The sequence below is a fragment of the Lagopus leucura genome, unplaced genomic scaffold, assembly GCF_019238085.1.
Source record: "Lagopus leucura isolate 7727_CA_CO unplaced genomic scaffold, USGS_WTPT01 Super-Scaffold_73, whole genome shotgun sequence".
NCBI lineage: Eukaryota > Metazoa > Chordata > Aves > Galliformes > Phasianidae > Lagopus > Lagopus leucura.
Window position 1 is genome coordinate 45,273,761 of NW_024962252.1, and position 19,334 is coordinate 45,293,094.

The 19,334-nt window shown below is 36.5% G+C and overlaps 1 protein-coding gene across 4 annotated transcripts in view; it reads right to left on the reverse strand.

Annotated features, from left to right (window-relative positions):
* Positions 1-19,334, reverse strand: part of PTPRK (protein tyrosine phosphatase receptor type K) — a 350,623-nt gene that overhangs the window by 207,254 nt on the left and 124,035 nt on the right. For all 4 annotated transcript variants that reach the window (XM_042875740.1, XM_042875725.1, XM_042875733.1 and 1 more), the window contains exons 4-5: positions 4,831-4,912; positions 2,982-3,097 (exon numbers count right to left, since the gene is read on the reverse strand). In XM_042875740.1, the coding sequence (XP_042731674.1) occupies positions 2,982-3,097; positions 4,831-4,912 (198 nt within the window). The remainder of the gene's footprint in view (positions 1-2,981; positions 3,098-4,830; positions 4,913-19,334) is intronic.

Genomic DNA, 19,334 nt, shown 5'->3' on the forward strand with positions numbered 1-19,334 from the left:
GAGACAAGATATAATCTAAAAATAAACAAACTAGCAAAACCTACATTAGTGAAAGTCAGAAATTCAATGTTAATTCATATTAACCTGAAATTCTTACAGTTATGCTCTTATAGAAGATGAAGATGATGAAAAGACCATTATAAACACTCAAAAAACAATGCAATGAAATATGCTGCGTCTATTTTCATCTATTTCTATTTTCAGTTACATAAAGGTATGTGCACTTCATTTATAGTTACAAAGAAAAACATGGAAATATGGGAGTACACAGATCATTTGTGTAACATCAGTGGTTTTTCCCCACTGGAAAATTAAAGTTTATACAGGTCATTAATAATGAGACAATCTACAATGAGATCTACTCTCAGGTTGTTAGAATCCTTCTCTCTTCCTTGCTCCCAACCAAATATCCCATCTGCTGGCACAGTTTATATAGTTAGGTAATTCAGACATCAAGCTAAAAATGAAACAAAACAAAACGTGCACGCAGCACCATCACCCTTACAAACCAAACTCCAAAATCCCTCTTGCTCTCAATAACAGTAGCAATAATTTATATCTGGGGACAAATTTTTTTTCTGCCAGATCAGTTTCCTCATCTAACTCAATGGAAAGGTGAGTAAAAGCTCCATACTTCAGACGAGTTGAGGAGGGAGAAGCTGAGATTGCTGCATCTCAGTGCAGCTGAACTGCACTCAGAGACAGCGCTACAGAAAAGAAAGCAGGGACGCAGCTTCCCCCAGCTCTGTCTCTCTCCTGAATTTACTTCAGCCCGTGGCTGCAGAGGGCTGGGAAAGCCAGTGTGCAGTAGTAGATTCCGTAATGGAATTTGTGCCTGCACAACTCTATTACTTCAATGCAAGCAAATGTTATCTTAGATCATTTCAGATACAAAAAGTCCCAGATCGTACCTTAGATCTTTACTTATCAAAGACTGTTTTAATAGCAATCTGTATGCTACTTTTTCTTCTTTTTTTGTTTTTAATTTTTTCCTTTTACTAAGGAAATATCTTTTCTCTTTCAATAAGGACATGACCAAAAGCTATTTTTTCCAGTAGAACATACATGAAAAATGTCTCTTTTTTTTGTTTTGTTTTGTTTTTTTCCTCCTCATGTCAGTTTTTGTTCTTACGAGAAAAATACATTCTTGGAATGTTTCAGCTCAGGGCTCTCAAAAACAATTACTTAGGCATTTTATTTGATCTGCTTGCTCTTCCTTGCTGGCTATTCACCCTTTACGAATCTCTGGTTTGGTCAAAGGCTAACGTGAATCTCTTTCAAGTCATACACTTTAGTCTCATGAGGTCCCCATATTATATTCACCCTGTGTTTTAAGTATGAGGTGAGCAAAACAATTCACTATTAGCTGAGCAAAACAGCTGTAACATCTATTTAAGGATGAATTCAGAGGTAGGAAAGTTCGTGACTTGCACTTATGTCAGGAAGGTAAGATGAAGTGTTGGAATAATGAGAGAGGAGGGAAAAAATATGGGTCACCTTTAAGTTGGTGAAAAATTGGGATTACTTAAGGGAAAACAAGAAGGGGAATGTAAGTCTCAGCATATGAATTTAGTAGCGAAGTGTCTTGAAGAATATCAAAGCACTTCATAAACACAAGCAGAGTTATCTGAATGTCAAAGATACCTTATCTTTTACACTGTGAGAAGAATACCACATCTGTGATCCCCACACAAAAAACCACCCATGAAGTACTCAAAGGGACAAAATACATGTTTTCTGAGTTGTCTGGCAGATAACTGGCCTTCTCAAGGGAGTACAAGTTAGCACGTATAATCTGTCAGTTATCTGACCCAGAGGACCAAGTGATGAGGAAGATTTCCAGCTGGCAGTCCCTGTCAGCCCTTTCTGACCAATTACCCACTGAAGGCAGTGCTTCAGATTTGTTCTTGCATGTACCTTTTGTTATGCTCCTGCCTTTGGTATAGTAACCAAGCTCAATTTCAGTTTGTGTGCTTTATATGATCTATTTGGCAAGCCTCTGAAACTGTACTCCACTTCCCCAATGAAGAAATTTTATATGTGCTCAGTTTAAACAAGTTACTACCCAAAGACATGGAATACCACATCATTCTGATTGATAAGATACCTATTCAATAAATGCAATATACTTACTGCTAGATTTTTGTCACATTTTAAAATGTCGCAGCATATTTGTCTGGCAATACATTCAGCGTATCAGATTTTTATAATCTCATACTCCTATTAAAAATATTCTGTTTTACATTTGAAGTTTAACACATGCCTATATGCAACTGCTACTGAAGTTTTGTCGTCCCACATTCTATTAAAAGAAAATCAAACAGATTGAAGTAACTGATTATAGTTCATTTCAAGAGCACAACACTTTAAAAAAAAAATACATACTTTAAAATTCTGATTATAGTTAATTTCAAAGTACAATCATTGCCAAAAACTTTGAAGTTCTGAAAGTATATAGAAATTCCCTATTTTTAAGAAAACGAGTTGTAAAATGCATATTAAGAAATGACTCTAAAGCAATGCCAGTGCTTAAGGTTTAAACATACACATATGGGTATCATGTGGTAAAATTCAGTTTTTAAAGAAACAAGTGTGAACCTCTGCAATCTTTCTACTTGGTGGTCTTCATTTTAAGTCTTTCAAGACCATTCACACAAACCACAAAGAAAAGTTTTCATTTTAAAATTGAGAATATGTACTTATATGTACTTCATGGTAATAAATGGAGCTGATTTACAAGTAGAGAAAATCAAAACGCCTTAAAGAACAACCTTCCTCTATTGGCCTTTAAAAAAAAAGTCCCAATCCAAGCTTTTTAACACTACAAAATTGATTACCAGTTTCACCATTTAAACAATATAGCATCTTATTTAAACTAAATGTTTCACATGCAAAAGAAAAAAGACTTAAGAATTTAAATATTTCCCTTCCAGAAAGCATTTTGTCCTTTGGGCAAATAGACTTAGATGAGTTGGCCTTACCTGGAGCCATAACTTGTTATTCACTGCGTCTCTCCCTGTAGCAATGCACTGAAATGTAGCATTCTGCCCTGCATTGACCTCTACATCCCCCAGCCTCAAGAAATGTGGAGATTTATCTGCAGAGTTGGAAAAAAAAAAAAAAAGTACAAATAATGCTTATTGCTAGAAAAGGTGCCATTACATTGTCTCTGCAAAGATGTGTATTATAAAAACCTTTAGCTAGAAAACACAAAGAAAATGATTTGTTTCATCTCAGCTCCAGAAGAATGTTTTCAGTCCTTTCCCTTTTCTCCTTTTCATTCTATACATGAGTTCTAATAAAGTATTTTAAGAATCAAAGCCCAGAAAAGAAGATCAAATGCTAGAGTGTCAGTAGCACATTACAAAAATTATCCTTACGAATTTCAGTTGTACGAAGTCTGTCATACTGGGAAAAAGCCAATTAGAAGGATACTGTTCAAGTAAAAAAAATAGGTATTATCTAGATAATTTGCAATGTAACTTTGAGCTCCATACTTCTACTAAATGAAATCATTTTTGCTGTTGAGCATAATATTTCAATATTCAGGCAAATTATTTCCTTCTCTGACAAAGCCCCCAGGAAAGCTCCGTGGCACAACCACCTGAAGGATTTATTAGACATAAGAAATCTGACAGACATATTTGAGGAATGGCTATATTACACAGCTCTCGCCCATTCCTTTCCCAAAAGCCACCAATGACAGCAGTAGCAGAGCTGTTATTTCTTTGTGCTTAGTTAAAAAAGAAAACTAAGAAACATCAGACAAACCTCTCAGGAAAAAAGTCCAGCAAATCAGAATGAAAAAATGTTTAAAGATCAGTACAGAAAACAGCTTATCTGAAAAGTGTAAGATTCTGATTATCTTCTGTCACACCTGCACCAAAGTGCATTTTAGCAATTAGAAAATAAATGAAAAGAAAAAAGAAAAACAAAGGAGCAAAGGACAGTACAAAGCCAGATACTGAAGCTGCAAAGAGTTTTGCTGACTACTGAGATCAGATGGCTGGGCTGACAGAAATATAAAGAGGCAAACTACACAAACACCCCTTTACGCTTGGTAACCTATAAGAGTCATAACAGTTGTGGGTGGAAGAAAACAAGATGCGAGGTTGCCACTGCAACCATCTTTTAAAAATTTTGTAGGAAGGTTGCTGTGATGTGATCTTTTCAGAAAGTAATTAAATTAACAGCCATGAGGTGCACAACAGTGAAATTAAATTTGAGAAAGGGAGCATCTAGAGGAAGATCAGAAAAGTAGAATAGAACCAAAGTAACAAAAAAAAAAAAACCATCTAAGAGTGGTGTCACAAATGCACAGTAATCGTTTCTTCCTCACAGTGTTTACTTGAACGATGCCTGAATTAACACAATTTGTGCTTGAAGTGTATAGTTTTACCCAGGTAGGCAGAAAAAGGCAAATGTAAATGCCTGAATTCTGTTCACATAATAAACCATAGCAAGAGACATCTCTTCAATAGTTCAATAGCTAGAAGCCATTTATAAAACCAAAAACAAAAAAAAAGAGGGCATGAAATCTGGAAAGCTATATGTCGTATTTCTGTAATCAGTAGATATACATATTAACAAAAGACAGCTTAAGACACTGAGCATTTCTGCTTTTATATTCATGCAATACTTCGGCTAGACAAAGATTTCACCCAGGTAAATCACTTGCAACACTACATTTTACCCTGGAAGCTACAACACAAATGCTATTGAAAGAACAAAGAATATCAGTGATGAAGTGATGAAAACTCAGCAGGCCACAGCAATATCAAATAAGTCCTGAAAAGACAGAGAAAAATGCAGCTCTTAATCATTACTTACCACAAGGGTAACTCAGAACCTGGATGTCATCAATGGCAATGTAGCCATTTCTCCCATCTGAGACTTCGGCTTCAAATATTACCTGTCAAAATGAAAGAAAAAATGTTTACAACATTCATTTCTGCAGAATTCCCACAGCAGCAGGCGTGTTGATATAAGACACATTGCCTTTTTCATTTAGCTGGGGTTCCTACAAGGCTTGATGACTGAATGGAATATTTATTACCTAATGGATTGCAGTTCCATTCTTTTCATATACATCACTTGCTTTGGATTCGCTGCTTATGGCACAACAGAAAAGCAAGTTTATTATCTCAATTAGTGGCATACTGTTTTCAATTCACTAAATGCATAAACATGATTCAATTCTGAAAAAAAACCCAACAACCACTATTACTTTCAGACAGGTTCAACATCACAGCATAAAACTGAACAAGAATTTTAACATTTGTATTCCCATTGAGAGTCTTGCTGTTGCCTATATTCTTTGTAACGTGCAGTGTAATTGTACAGGAAAATATGCAGCAGCACAGAAATAAAGTGGCACTGCCCAGTGGCAATGAAAAGAGATATAGGAGATTTATGCAGTAGCCACTACATTCTTTATTTCTTGCAAACCAATAGAAAAATTGCTGGGCATGAAAAAAAATGCAATAATGTCTTCACATCTAACATCTTGTCCCACTTCAAACATGAAGTAACAAGGAAAAAGTGTTCTCAGAACATTCGAGGAGAGAGCTGTTCCCTACAGATGTACCAACATAACATCACACAGTCTAGAATAAACTGACAAACTGGCAGAAAAGTAGAGGATAATGAAAAGGAAAGCATATAGAAATAAAAAAGAAAGTATGAAGCAGGAATGCTTAAACTAAGTATGTTGTTCCAAAAGTAATGCCTTCTATTTATTTCCATGGAAACTACAAGAGCTACAGGGAGCAAACACACTATCTGATCAAGCAAATTCTCAGCTACCAAACACTATTTTTCAACATAGTTATGACCCACTAAGTTTGCATTTTCACTAGCAATGAACAAGAGCCTGCATGCTGCAGTCTTAGAAATCTGCATGAGTAGAGGTGAGCAACTGTTCCACAGCTGCTATTATGGTATAATTGCTAGGAAAATATTGCTCATGAAGTCCATCTTTCATTGGCCAGAACAGATGGAAGTCAGAAGGCACCAAATCCAGACTATATGGTGGGTATGGTAGGATAGTCTAGTCAAGATTGGCAACACGCTTCAAGGTCTTCAAGCCAGTATGGGGCCTGCCATTACTGTGCTGCAAGAGAAAGGCTGTCTTCATCTATGCACTGAAAGTTTGAGTCTTCAGCTTAGTCACTGCTGGCAATGCAGTGTCCAGAGTTGATGGTTTGTCCCTGTTCCAGAAAATCCAGAAGGATCACTGCTGTCCTATCCCAAAGGACAGTACACATTCCTTTACCCACAAAGAGATGCATCTTGACCTTTTTCTCTGATGTGTAATTCATGTCACCGCTTCACAAACTACCATTTTGACTCTGGCTCCTAGTGATGACGCATGGTCTCATCGCTGCTAATGATGCAATCCAAGATAATGTCATTTCAGTCTTGTATTGGTTCAGTAGGTCCTTACAAACTTTGTATACAGTGTTCTTTCTTTCCTGTGTGAGTATTTACGGGACCCACCTGGCGCAAACTCTGCAATATTCCAGTGTTGCCACCATTAATTCCAATGCATTGAAGTCAGTATTCAGCTCCATACACAGTATCCTGGTTGTTATCTGAAGATGAGCTGATCTAGATGCCTTCCAGTTCATGATGTGACCGCTATGCATGGCCATCCAGAATGTCCTTTGTCTTTCGCATTGCTTTCCTTGCTGCTCAAATGTGCCACCTACTGCCTCACTGTGTTCACATTCTCATAAACGTTCAAGAAGTGTCAGTGGATTCCACCCCTTGTTCTCTGAGACAATGCAAGGGAGGAAGACTGATAACCCAACGTTCCAGGTAGGTGAGGGGGAATGCAAGACCCATCAAGGACCTTTCTTAAAGATTTCAATTAGAGAACTATTTGACAGCACCTTGCAGCTCCTCTGGCTTTCTTCAGGGAGCTGGCACTTGTCACTTGTAAGGACATCAACGCCAATTTTTTTAATTCCCTAACAACTACATTTACAGCAGTTTGTCTTTTTGTTGTTTTAAAAGGTTATGTGGTGTGAAGACAAGCAGACATCTCAGTAAGAAATAATGCTAAATTTAAAGCCCTTCCAAATGACCAATTTCTTTACAGTACAATTCTATCACATGCATAAACAAACTTGTTTCCCAAAAAATTTAAGTTGAGAACTTTGACAATTGGTGTTAAATCCAGTGGCCTAAATTTACATCTAACTTCAAACCGGGTTGTTATTCATTTGAAAACAGTTTTGACTCACTACCAGAGAACCTTGCCCTCATATGCATCCCTCCTCTGTGCATTGATAGCTTCCTGGGAGTCCAGGGGGAAACAATTTTCCTTACTTGGGATACAGGTGGGAATTTATGTTTTTTTTCATTTGTTTGTTTCTTTTGCTTTTTTTTCCCTATAGACTGTATATAGTAAAAGGTGCAGTACAGTTATAGAAGTCTCACTGAGCTTTAATTTGATAACATCTGCTCACGTTCAAAAAGGGAAACGAAGAAAAAGAATTGATTATATAGATGAAGACAACAAGTCTTTAAAACACTGAGAAACTGGACCGGAAACAGAGTTTTTTCTCACACATACACACAACACATGAGAAAAAAAACAGACTGTTCAGTTATTCCTTTCACCAGATAAAGTTTATCCTAATAAAACACTGTTGCATTCAGAGTGAATTCCACATTTTACTTCAATGGCTTTTTAGTTTATAATCCAAGAAGGAAGTCTTAAACACCTGTATTTAGCTGAAAAGTAATTCAGACTATCACAGAATCACAGACTGCACAACTACAAATGTCCTTTCACTTATCACAATTTAATTGCATGTTCATCTAGTGCATTTCTGAGACACACTTGCTTCCTTTAACGGGGAGAACAGAGTTTCCTGGGGGATGAATCAGGCTTGCGCACAATAGTTCTGGAGACAGTTATCCTGTCTCGTTTGTTACAGGAGTGAATGCAATGAAAAACAACAGGAAATGCTGAATAGCTCAGGTAATTCAAATGCTCAGGGGAATTACATTTCATCCTGGATTCTTTTATACAGTTACTATGTAGTGCTCAAATGGTTACTTACTTCTCCAAATAAAACTTCTCTTGTTTACACAGTACTTGAATTTAGATAAAAATGAATTAAACAACAAATGAAATGTCAAAATTCCATGAACGGGGGATGTTCCTGCGTCTTTAACCATCCCCAATGCACTTCTTGTCCATATATTTGTCCATTCTGCCCCTAAAACCACATAAACTTTCAACATACACAGTATAATCTGGGAAAACCTATAAGCTTACTACTCACAGCGTTAAAAAAACTCTACTAGTCTGTCACATACTTGACTTCCTTTAATGACCAAATCAGTGACAAATTGAACCCAAACATCCTGCTATATTATGCACAACTTTAAAGACCTCTATTATATGCTCCAAGGTAATTTTGTTTCAACTTTGATGAGTCCCAGATTATTCAGTCAATCCTGCATAGAAAGCATTCCCCTTTCTTTGATTGTCCTTGTCATCCTTCTTTGAACCTCTTTCTAACAGTATTATACTCTTTGAAGATAATGAGAGCAGAGATTGCACACAGTAATCAAGACGTACAAATCCATGACTCATCCATAACAGAATTACCTAATTTATAATGAACTTCATTCTTAACCATTCCTAAAACTTCATCTGCTACCTTTGACCATCACTGGGATTAAAGTTGATGTTATTGTGAACCTCAGGATCTTGCTGCAGATTGCTAATGGTAAACATAGAATTTATCATTCCATTCATGAGATTCAGATTTTATGCAGTGTGCATTATTTTCTCTCTCTTTATCTACACTAAAACGTGCCTGCCATTTTATTTCCCAGTTACTCACAGCTGGTGATTTTGTGGTGGTCATCCTGTAGGCCCTCACAATTAGACATTGTCCTTGCTATTCTAAAGAAGCTTTCATATGCAAACTTCTGTCTCTGTTGTCTCTCTATCCTGGTCATTTATAAATGGATTGAAAGAAACAAATCTCTGTAGGATTCCTCTGCAACGGCTTTTTCTGGGGATAAGGACAATTTATGTATTTTCTTTCTCTTTTACACAATTATCTATTTATGAAATCATCTTTATTCTCATAGAATAGTTTTACTACAAAATTCTGTAGAGGAACCTAGTTAAAAGCCTTTTGGAAGCCAGTATCAATAATACCACCATTACCTATATGCTTGCTGACTTAAAGGGACCCAAAGCTGAAACTTAAGCTGATGTCATCTTAAGTGTATGATGCGCAACGCAGAGCAAAAAAAAGCCAGCAGATTCTAGTTGTCTCATGCCAGGTACTACAAAATATCACATAGTTCACTTTCACATCCCAGTTCTAACACAGTGATATGACAATCACCCTTCACCTAGTTTTAATACACAAACACATATTTCAGAAAGACTTAAAATGCTTAGCAGTATTTGAATACAATGCAGGAAGCAGTAACTTCTGTATCTGTGACACCCAAAGGCGAGGGTGGAATCTAGTTGCTGAAGTTGTATGTTTAAGGACTACACAAATATTGCACTCCTACACGGCCCTAACACTGCATCCTATAAGCTTGCATTTGCTGGAATACACTAAATATTATAAGGAATGGACTTGTCAGATTTTAACTCTTAGCATGATTAATTTAGGTATCCTCACTATTAGCTCATTTAACTCACTGATCCAAATATACATTCTCAAAGTATATCTAGTGAATTATGTACAAAAAATAGCCAGGGAATAGAGAGAACTCCGTAGACCAAAGTTTAAAAAGAATATAGGAAAGTTTCTCTCTAGTGCATGTTTTACATCAAACATCTTTGTGAGGAAAACAGGATAGAATGAAAGATTTCCATTAAAAAAAAATCTGACACTGGCACACAACTCAATTGGAATGTACTCCTATTTGCACGTGTAACTCAGCCCATTGCCATCTACCAGGAAAACAGAAAATACTTCTTCCACTCCCTAGAAAGCCCATTGCCTCTTGGGCTATTTTGTAATACTAAATAAATAAATAAATAAACAAATGAATAAATATGTTAAAAAAAAAACTAAGTAACCATTCTTTACTTCTTGGCTCACATACTTATATATCAGAAAACATTCAGAACTAATTTTCACATCCTTGGGTTCAGCATTTTAATATTCCATTTTTTGTTTTATCTGATGACTATCTTTAGAATACAACTAGATTTTGTAAAAGCTGATTTCTTGATGTAAACCAGAAACATCTGCAGAGTATTTCTGCAGTTTGCAGACTTGCCTTGTCCGTTTTCCATTTGACTATTTCTGATCACTTACACTATATGATATACTATACTTATACTGTACTTCTGATACTGATGAATGTCTCAAAGGATTTAGGGCAATCTTGTCATACAAAAGGAACAAACATCACACATCAATTAGATAAAGTCAGCCTTGAAAACATCTTACTTAAAATAGAAAGTCAGCCATTCATTGGCTATTTTTTCCTCCTTAGCCCCTTAAAATGATCTTAAGAATAATTTAAGATTGAAATAGACAAAAAACATTTAGATCTTGCAATTTCCAAAGTGCATTCAGCTTGCAATACATTTTTAATTCAGCCATAGGAAGCCTTTCTATTAACTAAATTATCTGAAATTAGACTTGTAAATAGACTAATTCCAATGCTTGGTAACAAATTGCATTAGAGAGCTATATGTACACAGAAGGTATCGTTTGCGATAGCAGTACAAAACAAATCAACCAACAACAAAAATAATGAGCCAGTGATCTTCAAATATAGTACACAGTGACTTGAATATTTGTGCCTTTTCTACAATACTCCAGCATGCACAATCCTGATAGTATTTGTGTTGACATATTTTTGGAACCTCTCACATCTTTTCTATTCAAGTATGAGTAAAACAAATGAAGAAATGAGTTAGAAAGAAATTGAACAGCAGAATTATAAAGTCAGTCTTTCATAAGCATATCAAATGCAAACATTTCAACATTTTTTTTTGTATATACTTTTCTTCCTTGTTTAATCATAATTTTTGAAAAAGCACAAAAGTGACTTCAACTATGTAACAATTTATAACTGGTTAAGATTAAACAATATTGTTTTGTTTTATACTAAAATAGTTTTCCACAGATGAAAACCATGAAAGGAAAGAAAAAACAACAAAAAAAACCCCAATCAACAAACCCTATTTGTTTAAAAGCTTCTATCTAATGATTTGCAATTCAAAAGAAATTAAAAAACTAAAGTGGGGACTTCACTTAAAAAAAAAATACTATCACATTACAAAAGAAATACTTAATGAAGGGCAGCTGAAAATAAGAAGAGACAGCAAAATAATTTTTTACTTGACATAACCAAAATTATGTTGACATAATAAAAAGCATTTCCCCTGTGAAAGTTATAGATAATTTTGCTGAACTAATTTAGAAATCATGAAAACATAATTACTTCCATTTGAATGCTTAAATAATGCTGTGAGGCAGCCTTGGCTGCTGACAGGGCCCAGGAGAATTTCCAGCACTGTAACTCAAACACAAGTGAAAATCTTGGGATCTAAATCGTGATAAGTCAGCTAGCATCCTATTGTTGGTTGGATTTTTAATTTTTTTGTTTGTTTGTTTGTTTTTTGTTTTTTTTTTTTTGTTCTCAATATCAAACCTTCTGAGATCGAAGGAAAAAGTTAAGGCTACCTTCTCCCTAGCAACCTTACCAGCAGAGCTGGTCCGCAATTGCTTATGAATTCTTCAGCCATCTCAGTGTCATCCACAGGGACAGCCAACTCCTCTAACCCCCAAACACATATTTAAGGTCCAGGAAATGCTGAGAAGCCTATACTTTCACAGTTCCATCTGGTGACAAACTCCCTGTCAGGAGGATCATTGGGTATTCTTTCGGAATTCATTACTCATAAATGAGCTAGCTACTATATTCAATCCTAGGAACAGCCCTAAAATTGTCTCTTTATACATAAGTGAGAACCATAGGTAAGCTGTGGTTAAATTCTTAATGATTTAGGTTTAAACATACTGATAATGCTGCAGGACATTTTGACTGTTTAGCCATGGGAAACAAAACCTGTGGTAGCACTGCAAAACATAACATTTACATGCTAAAATTGTTACAGTCACAGTAACAGACACTAGCTAAGAACTGATATGAATTATTGAGTATTTATTATTATGATAGATCTAAACTTTAAGAAAACACTTTCCATCAGGACAGCAGCAATCCTTACTACAACAGAAATGCAGTAGCACAAGTCCAGCATGATGCCACTGTTCTGTGCTGAGACTGGATAAATCAGTCCTTTTGCACTCCAATGACCAGTGGTAATTTCCTATCATGTGGGGCAAAAATAAAATAGGTTTACATATTTAAATATAAATATATTTGTAAATTCATATACATGTGTATGCATGCACATACATATACACATACTTATCACTAATATGCTCTCGGATCATATATACCCCTAGCCAAAATAAAGACACATTTGAATACACTCAACTCAGTAATGAGAAGCATTACACCTTGAAGCAATATGTGTATCGTATAGATCATTAAAATTCCCAGTTTCTAAACCATGAGATGTTTTCCCTATTCAATTAAAATAAAATGACAGCATCTTGGAGTTAGTCTTTGATGAACAACACAAAAGAAGACAGCATGACAGAATTAAATCAGCAGATAAAATTCATTGGTTTCTGTTGTATCCCATATATCGCTTTCTAAAAGAACTTTTTTCCACTACATATCAAACATCAACAACAAAAAAAGCTAAAATTGCTTATTTTCAGAACAGCTATGAAAACAATTTGAAGCACCTATGCGGAGCGTGAAATCCATATCCATGCATTTGCTTGCTCCAGACAAAGACACTGTTCAAAACTACTTTCCAATTCCAGCAACCACCAATCAATGTGCTGATTGGTACGTACCTTCCTTTCCTTTCCCACTCCTCTATAATAAAACTCAAATGAACTACAACTGAAGCTATCACTCTTTTTCACTTTCTCCAAAAGTGTTCATATTCAGCCTATTTGAAGAAGAGCATTCCCAAAAAGAAATTGAAGTGTAGAAATGCACACTGAAAAGGTATGTTTTAGAATGAGGTCACTCTTGCAAGAGGACAATTCACAGCAGAGTGCAAGTGAATATAAATGTTTTTCAGAAAGAATGGAATAAAAATAGTACCTAGCTTATTTCAGGAAAAAAAAAAAAAAAAAAAAAAGAGGCTTGATCATAAGTTTTTGCTGATATTAGAAGAGAGAACAATTGCAAGCAAAACTGTCCTAAATTACAACAGTTGCTAACATGATGGAAACAAAGATGAGGAAAGACTATGCTACTCCCTTACTTTGGGTCATCGTGAACAGAGGGTAGAATAATGACAAAAAGCCTTAAGGCAGGAAAGCTAGCACCAAAATGTATTCTAATACAAGTGGAGGACTATCTATCAGGTACAGCTTAACATATATATAATAAATGTAGATCAAATAGCATCAAGAAAAGAAACTCAATTAAAAAAAGTAATTCACCCAAAATAATGAATGATTTATATTGAACTGTTCTGTGGAAATACTCACTGCATTAGCAGCAGCCTATAATACAAATATATAATATATATAATATAATAATGTAATACAAAGAGTGCTAGTTTCAGGAGAAGAAATTACACTGATGTTCTCTACAAAAAAAAAAAAAAAAATACTTACAGATACAACCACAATGTTTAAACCCCTAATTCTGTATATAATCTTATTTAATCTTCTATATGTTTGCGCTAATTGATGCTGGACAAACACAGAAGACAGCCATCTGTACAAACAGCTTATGCCTGAAGACACAGGAGGGATGACACTGGCACTTTGTTTCTCTCAGTTTTGCACAATATCCGCTAAGCTGAACTGGATGTGACAATGGATATCAAGGGCAAGAAGATAGACTTCTGTAGGTATATAAGGAGCACAAGTTAGACTAGGGAAAATGTAGGCCTGCTGCTGAATGTGACAATGGCTCTGATGTCCCAGGACCAAGGCTAGTAAGACTGGCCTTCAGAAATCCAAAGACCCTGAGATCAAGAGGGAAAGTCCAGAGCAAGGAATAACATACCTCAGGTGAAAGAGAATCAGGTCATGGAATACCCCCCCACACCCCCCCCCCAAAAAAAAGGAAATATATAAGCCCATGAACACTCACAGGATGCACCTATGAGCACTGAGAATAGCATCACTGAAAGGCAACTCTGAATTACATTTGAATGGCAGAAGTGCCTGAGCACCATTTGCTGGAAACCAACTGCAGAAAGCAACTTTCTAGAAAAGAACGTGGCAGATGTGTAGGTGATCAAATGCTAGAACAAGCTGCACAGAGGGACCGTGAAGTCTCCTCCCTGGAGACCTCCAAAACCATGCTTGGACATGGTCCTGGGTAACCTGCTCTGTCTCTAGAGCATAACATATTGAAAAACCTAGAGAAGAAAGAGCATAAACCAATTTATATTTCTGTCTACATCAACTAATATCCATTTTAATAACTAATATGCCATAGACACACTATGGTATTTTAAATTTACATACTTGGGACCAAGTTTTGATGGTTTTGCCTTTAGCAAGGCTACCAATGTGATCAAAGAGAAAGACCTTGAAAAGGCTCCTAGGTAAACCAGGCCTGCCAGACCTCCAGATGCTCACATTTCATTGGAATAAATCTCTTTAGAAATTATATTTTATTTATCAAAATATTTGACCAGTAACACTGAAACCACTTAAACTGCCACTTTTAACACTAACTCACACTATAACATGCCTTGATTAATGAAACTAGACAAGTTGGATTAGTTTCCTAATTCACTCGTTAAAGCAGAAATTTCTATTTGAGATGGGGACAATGAAATATTCCTTTTTCAAAGTAGTTTTAAATCAAACATTTGTGGTAAAGATGTTAAAGCAACAGAAGTGATAGTTGTGAAATCTGTCAAGAAAGGTCTGTGAAATCAGGAAGAGGAACATTAGTCAGAAATAATACAGATGCTGTTTACCCCACTAGTGACTAAGGCCAACTTCCTATATTAACTTGGAATGGATTTTTCAGATGCACTCTAGGACTATTTCAGGTATTTTAGGCATTACATCATTAATAATAAAATAATTAAATACAGAATCTTCATAGTTTCTTCTACTCATTTAGAACAGAAAGCTACTGCTATTTGTTTTATACCTATTTGCAAGAAGTGTGAAAAGCTAGATGTTATTAAGAAGCTGAACAAATGGAAGTGGATATGAGCAGGGAACACAAGTTACTGACAAGTCAATCCAGGCACATCACAGGAAGATAAGTATCAACAAGACAGACACTTAGGGCGAAAGAACCTTTTCTGTACCCCATAAAATCCTTACTTTGAACACACAACTAAAATCTTATCAGACCTTCTCCCTTCTATTTTTCCTCTATCAATCAATCTGCAAAGACATTTGCTAAGTCAACTTGCCTCTGAGCAAATAAACTAAAATGAAAAATCAAACAAAGGAATGATGAATCCCGAATTTAAGAGAAAAGGTCTCTCATTATGAAAGAAAACTATTTTCATTTTTCAAAGCGTTGAAGATTAATACTAAGTAGACATTCTTAACTTTCTTTATAGGAGTACCTCATAAGCTACTATTTCAGTGGTTTTAGTCTGCCAAAATGAGTAATGCTCATGAGCTCTGGCACTGTCCATGAATTTATCTCTTTCTCCACAGGAAAAAAAAAAAAAAAAAAAAAAAAAAAAAAAGGAGGGCAAAATCCTCACAAACAGAATGAATTGCCTCTTGAACGACAGAAATAACTAAATACCATTCATACACATAATCGTTGGACTTTTTTTAGGACAAGGCATCAATTTTTCTTTTCTTTTTATAAAACACCTATTTATTTGAAAATACTGTTCAGAAGAAATAGCTATGAAGCATCAAGTAATAACTATTCTTCATGAAGCGTAAGTTTTAAGGCAACAGAACAATTCTACTGTGGTTTCTTGTTTGTGATTTCTTCTTTGTCTGTAGTTTGTGATATATTTTCATTGTTCCTGTGAAATCTTCTCCTAATAGATTATTAAATGGCAGAAGAAGATTGCATAGATGAATATGAACCTTTCCCCGCATAAAATGACAATTTTTATCTACAAGGAGCAGATAAGGGAGAAGGATGTCCTTACTAGTAACCTTCTGGAGATAAACTTTTATCCTAAAATAAACATGCTACAGTCTCTGCTCTCAAGGTTCATCTTGCATATTGTAAGGCACTGTAAGTTATTATGTGTCATCAGTAATTAAAAGAGAAGTCAATTCCTGTATTTAAGCTGCCCTTCTTCTCAAATGGTAGGCAGCAGGGACCCTGTCACCAAATTTCAGGATGGTTTAAGTTGGAAAGAATCTTAAAAATCTTCCAGTTCCAAATCCCTGACATGGGCAGATTTGCCACCCATTAGATAAGGCTGTCCAAGATCCCATTCAATCTGGTGCTGAATGCCCCCAGAGATGGGGCAACCACAGCCTGTCTGGGGAGCCTGTTCCCATACTTCACTGCCCTCTGCATAAAGATTTCTTCATAGTGTTTAACCCTACATCCGCTAGATTTCTTTCAGTTTAAAGCCTTTACCCCTTGTCCTATCACTAACCTCCCTGATAAAGAGTTCCTCTCTGCAGCTTTCCTGCAGGCTCCTCTTTTGGTACTGGAATGCTGCTATAAAGATCTCACAAATAAATCCTATTATATTTATTTCATAGTCTCCTGTGTTACATTCAACATAGATGCTTTTCACTTAAATGATATAAGACAAAGATAATTCCTAACCAGAAATAAATTAGGAATTTATACTAAAATGGTGATTCCTTAGTCACTAGACTCAAGTTTCTGCAGTCGCAGGCAATTATTATCACATTCAGTTCACTAAGGCTCCCGTCAGGCCTAGACAGAAATTCCCAACATCAAAACACAGCCTAACAACTACAGATGAGATGCAAGGAAAAGCTTGGGGACACTGCTCCACCAGAACAGATAGTGAAGGCAGTGCTAGTGTCTATACAGTGAAATCTCTACTGCTTTTTATTAAAACACACAGGTAAAAATAAAATAGTAAAAATCACTATGGAATGCACATTTTGTTATTCATATTTAATTATCTTAATTTTCACAATTCTGTGAAAATTTACTCAAAATTCGTCTCCATATGAGAATCTACAGGCCTTCATCTGCTTCGAGAATTTCTTCTGGATACAAAACTTTGGAATAAAGTTGAAATGCTAGCTGTAATGCAAAGTACAATGAGACATAAAATACATAATTATACATTTATGTATAAATAAAAACATACACACAAGATCTATACACAATAGAACAAGGCATTTTATTCTAGCATGGTAAAACATCTCCACCGTTAGTAACTCATCCACGCAAGCTTATCACACATAAGCAACAGAGTATTGCATCCTAGAGAACATTAGCTATGCTTATCTAATGAACACAGAAAATTTGTGGGATTGTTGGATACTGTTTTCAGTTAGTAAAAAACTTCAGTTATTCTCTTACATACTCAGCAATTGAATAGTTGGAGCAAGTAATCTGAACTGCATACAAGTCTTTTGTGAAGGAGTTTCAAAATCTTTCTTTAATTGCTCAACTGGTCTACATGGAACTATCACTCGCCTTTCTCTTCTCCCTCAGTTACAACAAATCCAGTTTCTCTCTGCATCTTTTCTACCTAACTTTATGCTCTGCCACCCATACTTCCTTGTCGCTTCACATTAATTACTACTGATGCTTTTATATTTGAATTTGTCTTAGAGCACTGAGTGATCTCTTACACTCCACAAAGGAAACACTCACTTAGCTCAAGATAAATCTACACAGTATCCTACCAAAATGAACATGGAAATCCCTAATGTAACTTTCAATGCATGCTTCATGCATTGAATTCATGCCAATGGGATGAGTTTCAACAAGGCCAAATGCCGGGTCCTGCACTTCGGCCACAACAACCCCAGGCGACGCTACAGGCTTGGGGCGGTGTGGCTGGAGGACTGCGTAGAGGAAATGGACCTGGGGGTATTGATTGATGCTCAGCTGAACATGAGCTGACAGTGTGCCCAGGTGGCCAAGAAGGCCAATGGCATCCTGGCTTGCATCAAAAACAGTGTTGCAAGCAGGAGCAGAGAGGTGATTGGTCCCCTATACTCAGCACTAGTGAGGCCGCACCTCGAGTGCTGTGTCCAGTTTTGGGCCCCTCACTGCAAGAAAGACATTGAGGCCCTGGAACGTGTTCAAAGGAGGGCAACAAAGCTGGTGAGGGGTCTGGAACACAGGCCATATGAGGAGAGGCTGAAGGAGCTGGGAATGTTCAGCCTGGAGAAGAGGAGGCTCAGGGGAGACCTTATTGCTCTCTATAACTTCCTGAAGGGAGGTTGTAGTGAGCTGGGGGTCAGCCTCTTCTCTCGTGTCATTAGTGATAGGACCAGAGGGAATGGTTTCAAGCTACGGCAGGGGAGATTCAGGCTGGACATGAGGAGGTATTACTTTTCAGAAAGAGTGGTCAGGCACTGGAATGGACTGCCAAGGGAGGCGGTGGAGTCACCGGCCCTGGGGGTGTTCAAGGAAAGGCTGGATGTTGTGTTGAGGGACATGGTTTAGTGGAAGCTATTGGGAATAGGTGAACGGTTGGACTGGATGATCTTGAAGGTCTTTTCCAACCTTGGTGATTCTATGATTCATATTAATGCATTCTTTAAGAGTTCCCTTGTATCTTTTTTCAATGTCAGACTTCCCAATAGCCTTCCATTGGAAGAAAAATATGAACGCTTCAGGAAAAAGAAATTAAAGTTATTAATGTGTAACCTTCTCCTAATACAAACTTCATTTCTTCTCACTATTCTTTCCCTTTTAAAAACATTCTCCTTGAAGAGGCATTTCTCGAGAGTTTCTTTGTTTTTCTGACTATTCCCTCATCTCTCTTTACTTGCTACATCACCCATACCATTTTTCCCACTCTTTCCCAAGAGAGAAGTGCCCATGTGAAAATCAGGCTCCATCCAACTACAGCTCCATCTATCTTAACCCTTTCTTTTAAATACAGTGCAGTGAAATTCTTTTTGAAGTCAGAATTCCCTTTCTCCATTTCTCTGGTTCATTTTCCACTCCTTGAATCCTAGCAAAATCACCTAAACCTATTCCCAGACAACACTAAGATCCATTTCAATCCCTACCCATCAAGTCATCTAAAAATTTCCCACACTTGGCTCCCATAATACTTTTTTTTTTTTTTTTTTTTTTTTGGGGGGGGGGGGGGGGGGGGG